General features: G+C 52.4%; 1 protein-coding gene across 1 annotated transcript; it reads left to right on the forward strand.

The window, feature by feature from the left end:
• Positions 1–7,373: 7,373 nt before the first annotated feature.
• Positions 7,374–9,028, forward strand: LOC112270704. The gene is made up of 3 exons (XM_024458735.1): positions 7,374–8,089; positions 8,134–8,589; positions 8,940–9,028. The coding sequence occupies exons 1-2, from the start codon at positions 7,588–7,590 to the stop codon at positions 8,403–8,405; spliced, it is 774 nt and encodes a 257-aa protein (XP_024314503.1). The 5' UTR covers positions 7,374–7,587; the 3' UTR covers positions 8,406–8,589; positions 8,940–9,028.
• The last annotated feature ends 716 nt before the right edge of the window (positions 9,029–9,744 follow it).

Here is a 9,744-nt window from a genome sequence, read left to right on the forward strand (position 1 = left end):
ACCGGCAATGCAGACAAATGAACCAAAGTTGTAAAATTTCACTCAAAGAAAAAATGAACTCGGGGACTCGGTCGGGAATTCGATAAACAAAAGACTTAATTAAATTAAGATCATAGTACTTGGTAAACAAAAGTATTCCGCATTACATGTGCACCCGGCATTCCGGGAATCTGATATTTCTAAAGTTTTTTCTAAATAAACTAGGAAGATACAAAAGGATTGTTGCCGCCGGAACTCGGCACATCCGCCGCGGTGGAGGCCGACTCCACAGCCGCTTCTTCGTCCGCTGCTTCTTCGCTTCCATCGGTCATCTCGGCTTCAGCTTCGGATACCGGGCCTTCCACAAACGTATGCACATCAGCATACTGGATGAAGGAGTAGGCCCGCTCCTTGCGTTTGGCGACCAGTTCCGGGTCCGTGAGATAGGGGGAGCCGGCACGCATCGACTGCAGCACGTCGAGGTTAATGCCGTCGTACCAAGACAGTACGAATGACAAGGCCTCGTCGGCGCCCATGCGCGCGGCCGACTCCCGCCAATCATTCAGCCGGGACACCGCCTCTAACAAGCGCCTCGCCAGGTCCGGGATCTCCGTCGGAACTTCTTCGTCGGGCCACAGCACGCGGAAGGTTTTGAGGCCGGCATCCAACATGTCGACACCGAATGACTTAAGTGGCTTAACCCGGCTCGCAATGCTCACCAGGTAGTCCACCAAGTAGTACTCCCACGGCTCCCCCGCTGCTGCTGCCGGATCCCTCTTTCGGCGAGCTTGCCTCACGGTCTCTTGGGCATGCTCGAGGGATGAGGGGAAGAACTCTGGCAGAGACAGAAGAACAGTAATAAGTCTCGGCACATTATTGCTACTACTCAAACAAGCGATTGGATGAAGAAATTTGAGCCAAGACAACTTACTCGTCAGCATAGTGTCAATCTTGATGAGTTCATGCCGGACGACCTTGAACAGCGCGGTCTTCTCAGCATCCTCCAACTCGGCGGACGTGACGCGAGTCTCGAGCTGGGCAGCCAGGCCCTTGCACTTCTTCACCTCTCTTTCCAGGCGGATTTTCTCATCGGCCTGGGAAGAGAGGGCCGAGGTGAGTTGGCTCACCTCTGTCTGGTGCGCCACGGCCTGCGCCGCAATCTGCGCCTGCAGCCGGGTTATTTCTTCCCGGTGCTGCTCGGCCAGCTGAGTTTTCTCATCTGTTTAGCAAACATATGTTGCAGAGGATGATGTATAATATGAATGAAATCTGGAATAAATATAAAGGGTTACCTTGAACCTCGGCGACGCGCTTCAGCAGCTCCGCTACTTGGGCGTTGTCCCCGGCTGTGAACAAGAACAAGTGTTAGTCTTTGCAGAATATTGATACTCGGACAGAGATCTTATCCCGGTAAAATATACTTACTCTGGCTGTTGCGCTCGGCCTTCAGAGCCTTGTACGTCGCTGCCAGCTTGTTATATTTGCCCAGCAGCCCCTTGAAGGCTGCGGTGCGCTTGTTCATGCAGAGCTGCAAAACAGAGGTTCACAGTTAAGTTTACTGCAGCAGAAATTTGTGGTTGAATCTCGGGGAATAGGTGTTTGAAGTATTCTAAGCTTCGGGCCGACTATTCTAAACCCGGCCCGAGTCTCAGGGAATAAGTGTTTGAAGTATTCTAAGCTTCAGGCCGACTATTCTAAACCCGGCCTGAATCTCGGGGAAAACGGAAGCTTCAGGCTGACTATTCTAAAACCCGGCCTGAATCTCAGGTAATAGGTGTTTGAAGTATTCTAAGCTTCAGGCCGACTATTCTAAACCCGGCCTGAATCTCAGGGAATAAGGGTTTGAAGTTTCTAAGCTTCAGGCCAACTATTCTAAAACCCGGCCTGAATCTCGGGGAATAAGTGTTTGAAGTTTTATGAGATGAGCTTCAGGCCGACTAATTCTTACTCGCCCTAAACCTCGGGGGCTAGGAGTATGGATACTATGCTGAATTTAGAAGTTAAACTTTTCTAAGGAATTCCTCGTACCTTGGTGGCGCGGCCGGTCTCGAACAAAGCCACCCGGGCTTGGTACATCCGGGCCGAAACCGACTCCGGAGTCGCTGCGGGTGGTGGTCCCACCAAGGGGCTCTGCCACGCCGACTGCAAGGTGCTGGAGGTCACCTCGTAGTGATCGGCGTTGTTCCAGTCCATGACAAAATGGCCCAACGACCCCCAGCAGTGCCTGCTGGTTGTCCGAAGGGGAACCTCCTGCTGCCTGCCAGAAGGCCGCGGGCCCGCGGAGCCCGGAGCTGCCGACCCTGCTGCAGTAGCGGGGCCTTTGGCCTTCTTGGCCCGTGCCGCAGCAAGTTGGGCGTCCTCCGGCCGCGACGGAGATGGAGGAGGCATCGGAGTCGACTGTGGCTCTTGAGGTTCTTGAGGACCCGTCGCCGGCTGTTGCGGCGTCTCCGGGGCCGGCGGCTCAGTCGGCGTCTCGACTGCGGCCGAGGAAGGGGCAGCCTCGGTTGCCGAGGCCCCAGCCACAGGAGTCTCGGACTGGCCGACGACCGTGGCGTCGGCGCTTGGGCCGACATTTCGGGCGGGGGATGTCGGATCCGCGGCGGTCTCAGTCTCGCCCATGGCCGGGTTTGAAGCCTCGGCATGGGAAGAGGGAGCCACCGGGATCTCAAACGCAATGCACGTCTGAGATTGCGTGGCCGTCAAAGCCTCCCCGCGGAAGAAAAAGTTAGTTGCTTGACAACAAAGAAGAAAACCGACATCAGCGGTTGAGGCAAATTTGGCCTTACCCGACGATCAGGGGCTTGGGCTTAGGGCCACGCGCCACTGTCTTCTTCCGCTTCACGTTCTGTGGAAGATCCTTGTCGGTGGCGTGTTTCTTCGCGACCGCGCGTTTCTCCTGGGTCGGCGCGGCAGCGGCAACTGCGTCCGATGCCTCAGCAGCAGGCTCACCCGAATTGGCTGCTTCCGGGATAAAGTAAGTATGAGTACTTGGCTAACAGATATTGAAAGGATTACAAAAGAATGTCAGAGATCCTTACATTCGGTATGGCGAGGGCCGGCATGGGGGATTGGCATGAAATCCTCCGAATCCGGGTCCTCGGTGTCAGCGGACCTGCGCGGGGCCGTGAAGCGCTTGTCCGAGGAACCCCCGTCTTCCCTTCCTTGAAGAGAGAACCTCTGCACAAAGAAGTCGGTTTGAGTCGAGATAAGCGTACATCAGACAAATGCTGGCATAACTATATGTCGGATATGAACAGGAGATAGCAAGAACTAAAACTTACCGGAGGAGCACGACGATCCTGGGCGTACGCCGGCATACCCCCGGTCCATCGCTCCGACATGTTCGTCTTGGCGATCGCCTTGACCCGGCGCCGAACCTCAGCGTGAGAAATCTTGATGGTCGACACCCTATCTGGGTCAAATTGGCCGCCGTAGAAACACATCTTGTGAATCCGGTGCTGGAGCGGGCACAGCCGCCGGTATACGGAAGTGGCCAGAAGATCGTCGGCCGTCATCCCCTTGTCCTTGAGCTCTAGGATGGCGGCATGGATCTCGGCGACCTCCGGGAGGGTATCTTTCGGGTCATATGACCAATTTTTCTTTTCCTCCGGCGAGCTGAGTTTGAATCCCGGCAAATTGAGTTTGTCGGCCTCAGTGGAGTTTTTGATATAGAAAAAGGTCTTGAGCCATTTTTTTTGCATGACTCAAGACCCTGAATCCTGGGGAAAGCCGAGTTGCAGCGAGGAACGATAGTGGCGGCGCCGCATTGAGCCATCGGCTTTGCGGTGCCGGGATTGTCCTTATCCGGTAGAACCTGTGGCCGGAACATGAAGTACCGGGACCACAGGTCAATGGAAGGCCAAAGGCCGAGGCAGCCTTCACAGCAAGTGACGAATGCCGAAAGAGTGAGGATGGCATTCGCCGGAAGGTGGTAGGGCTGGAGGCCAAAGAAATCTAAGAAGTTTCTAAAGAAATCGCTGGCAGGAAGAGCGAAGCCGCGTTCGAAGTGCGAGAGAAAAACGACATGCTCGTCCCGGGAATCTGGGAATCCGGCACTCAGTGTCCTCCGGGAGCGGCGGAGCCACTGGATATCCGCCGGAGTCACATCCGAGCCCTCCCAGGCGGCGCGCTCGGAGCCGGTCCTCTCCTCCGCCTGCTGGGCAGCAGGGTCAACGACGGGGTTGCGGGAAGACGGGGCCATGGCAGGAAACTAGATCTAGGGTTTGGAGTTTCTGTGCGGGGATGTTTGCGCGAGGCTCGAGCTAGCAGGCGAGTGCGGCGGAGACTCAGAGGGGTGCGAGAAACCGCGTCGACGAGCTCAAAGGCAAGAAACCGCGGCGGCGGGCGAGCTCAGAGCTAGCAGTGGCGGCGGAGTGTGCGAGGAGCAGGAAGACAGAGGAGAACGAAGGGAGCGAGGAGTGCGAAGGGTTTTCTGCCCATGCCCTCCTCCTCTTCTTATACCCGCGGCGCAGTAATGGGGTGCGGGTTTTCCGTGCCCACCACCTTAGTGGCTAACGGGAAGATTGCGCACGATTTGGGACAGTTATTCCCATCAAAGCGCACGCTCCGTTACTGCGCGGCGTGCCGCCGAGAATCCCGCGAGATCCGGAAGGAGAAGTGTCCGCGTGGGAACCGAAATTCCTCCCTTAATGGCTCTGTCGGCTTTACTGTCCGACGGGAAGGCACATTCGCCTCAAAAAGCGCAATGGCAGTAACTCAAGCCTTATCCTCCCGTTAGGAGTGAGGAGTCCAAGTCACAGGTGGCGTATATATCGACAGAAGTGAGTTTTCAACTGTCGGTCATGGAGAAGAAAGAATCCCGGCTAAGGGCTGGATGAGCGCGCCAATCCGGAATGTCGGAATGAATTGATCTCGGCTAGGAGAACCTGGGGTTGTCTCGACATCCTTCTCGGCTGAACCCAAGTAGGCGTTGGTGGTCTGTCTATGGGAAACTATCGCGGCCCGACATTTTTCTCTGTCGGGCCACAACAGCTTCGGGGACTAGTGTCGGGGGGATGACCCCGGATAGGGTCATGGCGACACAACTCTAGCCGAGATGACGAAGACAAAGCCGGCATAGTTACGTATGTCGGCATCGTAAAATTAAACTAACACTAAGCCGGCATCCCGGGCGTATGCCGGCATGGCTATCTTGTCTTATGAGTTTGCAGGATAAGGACGAGCACTTTGATCTCGGCGATAGCCGAGATCCCTCAACGGTCTTATCCTGACCACGCGGTGCAAAGTAAAGCAGCGCCATCATCCTCTCAAAAAAGCAGTCAGCGCCTGCGTACCGGTGTCAGGTGACCACGCTAGAGAAGCACCGAAAGAGAATCTATGACGGAAGTCGGCAGAGGATAGCTGCACCCGTTGCAGACTGGCAGAAAAAAGTAAAGTTGTCTTGTCCCCTACGGTGTTGCCTGAAGGGAACCAAGCCTCGTGCCCGGCGGGGCCCAAGGAAGATGACGTTAGATTCGGCCCACATGTCAGTGTGACATGGGCGGCCTATAAATAGAACCTTACCCCTCTGAAGAGGGGAAGAGGGCACTTAGACATCTAGGGTATCCCGTTGTTGTTGTTGTTCTTCTTCTTCTTCTTCAAAAAAAAAAACAGCTCAAGGAGCGCCATTGTAGAGCTTGCATATCTCGGCTAATATAACAAAGCAGGAGTAGGAGTCTTACCTCGACAAGAGAGCTCCGAACCTGGGTAAATCTGTGTGTGCTTGTGTGTTTTGTGCGTGTTTCCCTTCACGTCCTCCCTCATCCGGATCCTCCTTCGTCCATCGGCTCCAAGTTAAGCCATCCTATGGTATCTGTCATGACACCACCACGACACTTCTCAAGCTGGGACGCACCACAAAGTTGGATTCAACCAATGTGTTCTCATAGCAACGGATGAAGTGATATACAAGGCGAAGACGTCTGTTTTTGAGTTGTTTTACAAATAAACCTTTTGGTTTCCATCAGTTTTGTTCTGGTGTTATTTTTCCTCTTATTATTGTAAATGTATTTAACACTTTCTCGAGCACGTTTAATTCTACACTTATAATGGGCCATTATATCTACAAATTGACTTTTTTTGTCTCACAACCTGTAGTCCTCCTTCTTCTCTATACGCCGTTCCTCATTTTCCTTTCGTCTTCACCTGGCATGTCTTGTATTCTTATCCCCGACATCGACTATGTGGCCGCCTTTACCCTCTTGTCACCGGCCTGGTGACCAAACCTACCACCACCAGTCTTCTCGTCGCCCTAGCCATTCCTCTAGCCATAGGGAAGTCCGTGTTCTCGTAGGCACCATTAGCCACGTCCCAACCTAAACGCTTAGAAACCGTAATCTCTAGCCTCACCTTCGGAAAGCTGCCTTCTTTTCGAATCCAACCTCACCTTGGTGTCGCTGTTATGTGTAATCTCTAACTCCAACTCGGTTCTCACCTCACCTCCACCAACCGCCAGTTTCGCCGTTCAATGTCATTGATGTGTCCGTTTCACCAAGAATCAACCGAAGCTCTAACATCTAAAAAACCTCATTCTACAAAAATTAGTCAGTTAAATTTGGCGTGTGTACTTTGATGTTACCATATCTGAATTAAATTTGGATCTTAATCATGGTACATTACATCCATGTCGTAAAAAAAATTCTCCACAAGGTTCTTTCAAGCTTGGATTCACTCAAAAGCCGGTTATAACCGCTGTGTTACCATGGCAGGGGAGAAAGTACCATACAAACCGAACGCATCCGGTTTTGAATTATTTTACAAATAACATATTCGATTTCCGTTAGTTTTGATCTATTGCTATTTTTTTCTTGTTATTGTAATGGTATTAAACGGTTTATTGAGCGCGTTTAATTCCACTAATTTTCTCATTTGGTACATTTATAACGGGACATTATATTTACAAACTGCCATTTTTTATCTAGGCCGCAATCTTCCTCATTTTCCTTTCGTCTTCCCTCGTACCCCTTTCGTCTTCACCCAGCCCCTACTGTTTTATTTATCTCCGGCGACAACTAAGTCGCCACCTCTACCATCTCGTCGCCCTGCTGATCAAACCTTTTCACCGCCGGTCTTCTCGTCGCCCTCCCCATCCCTCCAGCCCCGGGAGGTGCATGTTCTTCCTAGGCACCATTAGCCACATCCCATATTTTCGGAAGGCGCATCCGTCTCGGATCCAACCTCACCTCGGTATCATTGTCTTATGTAATCGCCGCCTCCGTCTCGGTTCTGACCTCACCTCCGGCGACCGCTAGCTTCACGGTTCACCGTCATCCGGCCTCCTATTTCATCAAGAATCAACTGAAGCTCTAACAAGTCAGCCAAAAAAAGAGAGTAAGCGAAGCTCTAACACCGAAATCGAAAGATGAACTGAAGCTCTAGAAAGCTTCAGGCGACGCAAGAATGGCAAATGTGGTATGTTTGGAAGGTAGTAGTAGAACCGCAAAGATCACTATAAGACGGGAATCCAAATTGATTCAGCCCCTAGCCCCCAAACTCTAGCCCCCAAAACGCCCTCCATTCTCCACCGCCGGCGGCGGCGGCGGCGTCCTCCACAACTCCATCTCCCATTCCCCCGCCCCGGCAAGTCCCTACGTCGTGGCTGCTCCTCCAATGGAGCACGGCGACGGGGAGCGCGCCGCCAAGCGAGCGGAGCCCTCCGCTTCCGCCACCGCCGACGGAGGCGGAGAGGAGGACCTCCTCAGCGCGCTACCGGACGACGTCCTCCTCCACATCCTCGCCAGGCTCCGCAGCGCCGCCTTCGCCGCGCGGACCAGCGCCCTCTCCAGCCGCTGGCGCCGCCTCTGGGCGCTCCTGCCCACCCTCGAGTTCTGCCCCCTCGATGTGTACCGCATCGGCCCGGCCCTCGCCGCCCACGAGGCGGAGGCGAGGGCGACCCTCCTCTGCCTGCGCGTCTTCCTCTGGGAAGCCAACGCCGCCTCCGTGGCGGCCTGGATCCCCGCCGCCGCGCGCCGCCTCTCCGGCAGCCTCACCTTGGTCAACTCCGTGGACGATTGGGAGGCCGACGGGGGCGTCTTCGAGCTGCCCTGCTTCGAGAATGCCACCTCCATCAGGCTCGGCCTGGGGTTTCTCGGCATCGCGGTGCCGGCCTCTGGCATAAGCGCCCGGCTCACTGATCTCCATATGGACACCTTCCAGAAGACCCCTGTGTGCTCGGTGAGGCTCTCTCCACGCCGCACTGCCCGTCGCTGCGAAGGCTCACTGTCTGGAACGCCCGGGGGCATCGACAGATTCACCATGCATTCCGAGTCTCTGCTGCAGCTGAAGCTGTGCGATCTGGAGGACTTCGAGCAGCTCACTCTGGTTACGCCGGCGCTCAGAGAGTTGCATGTCAGCGGCTGCTTTGGTCAATTTATGAATCCGGCTCGGCTGGTTGTCAGTATCTCGGCTCCGGAGCTCGCGTTGCTTGAGTGGAAGGACGCTTACGATCCGAGCTCCGTTCAGCTCGGCGAGATGCCGAATCTTCAACGCCTGTGCCCTGGCACTTTTCTTGTGTACGGGCCGAATGACTTTGTGCCCAACCGCAATGTCCTGAGGCTTCTGGGTCACTTCAGGGTCATGCACAGTGTAGCCCTCAAACTGTTCTGTAGACCAGTGAGTTCATTCTCTTGTGTGAAGTTATGTCATCATTGTAAAACGTTAGCAAGTCAATAGATGATCAGGCAAATATGCAGTTCAATGTTCAACTGAAGGAACAGTGGCCTTAGCTTCATAATCTTAGATTGCATTTCTTTTTTTCTGCCTTTGGTAGTTATGATTAAAGATACATCCTACTGCACTAGTACATTCATTACAAGGGGCCATGAACTTTTTGAACTGTGATATACTGATATCTTAATTATACTCTCTTTTGCGTGATTTACCTACGAATCTTGACAGAAGATATGACCAGGCTTCCTGACATTAAGTAAATTCCCTTTCTTTTATGTCGTATGAACCTACAGGACATAAGTCACAGACAATACTTGATGGAAAGCATGGCAAGGCTCCCTGGCAACATTACAAACTTGTTCCTAGATGTTGTATCAAACGGACATTCCATTGGAGCCATCTCATTCCACATTCTCAGAGTGTCTACTGATGTGAGGAGTCTGACAATAAACTTAATCCAGGTAAATCTATCCACAATTTGTTTATCTTCTTTCAAGCGTTTAGCTAATGCTCGTATTATCAGTGAAGTGACGTAAAGCAATATGCATTTGTATTTCTTGCCACACTTAGGCTCGACTGCAAGTTGCCCTACTCTAGCTGTTGGTTCAATGTGGATATTTTGCCTCAAAATTTGTTTGTCAAAATATATGGCTGATGTATCTCCTAGCGATAATACTTTCCTTTTCAAGTATGACAAAGTGGTATGCTACTCGATTTGGTAATAGGTTTCATTTTATAAACTATGTCACGATGCATGGCGCTTTATTGCTCGGCAAGCTCAAATATTGATGACGCAGTTAGAGCTAGTATTTTGGGAAATAATCTTAGGAAGTGTAGGTGTGTATGTTTTGAAGAGATCCCATTGATGAAGTCCAAATGTCATCTTAACATAATCGTGCCTGAGAGTTCGTATAACTTCTATAAATGGTGTTTGTTGTATGATTTTCTGTTTTTACAGGACAAACATAATTTCTGCAATAGGCTGATTCAAACTAATTTGCTGGTGTTATTCTTTTGCAAAATTCTTTTCAAACATATCCTGGAATACTCAGGCAGTCTGATAATTTCCAGTTACCATATCAGTTGATCTTACAAAGT

The sequence above is a fragment of the Brachypodium distachyon genome, chromosome 1 (assembly GCF_000005505.3).
Source record: "Brachypodium distachyon strain Bd21 chromosome 1, Brachypodium_distachyon_v3.0, whole genome shotgun sequence".
Taxonomy (NCBI): domain Eukaryota; kingdom Viridiplantae; phylum Streptophyta; class Magnoliopsida; order Poales; family Poaceae; genus Brachypodium; species Brachypodium distachyon.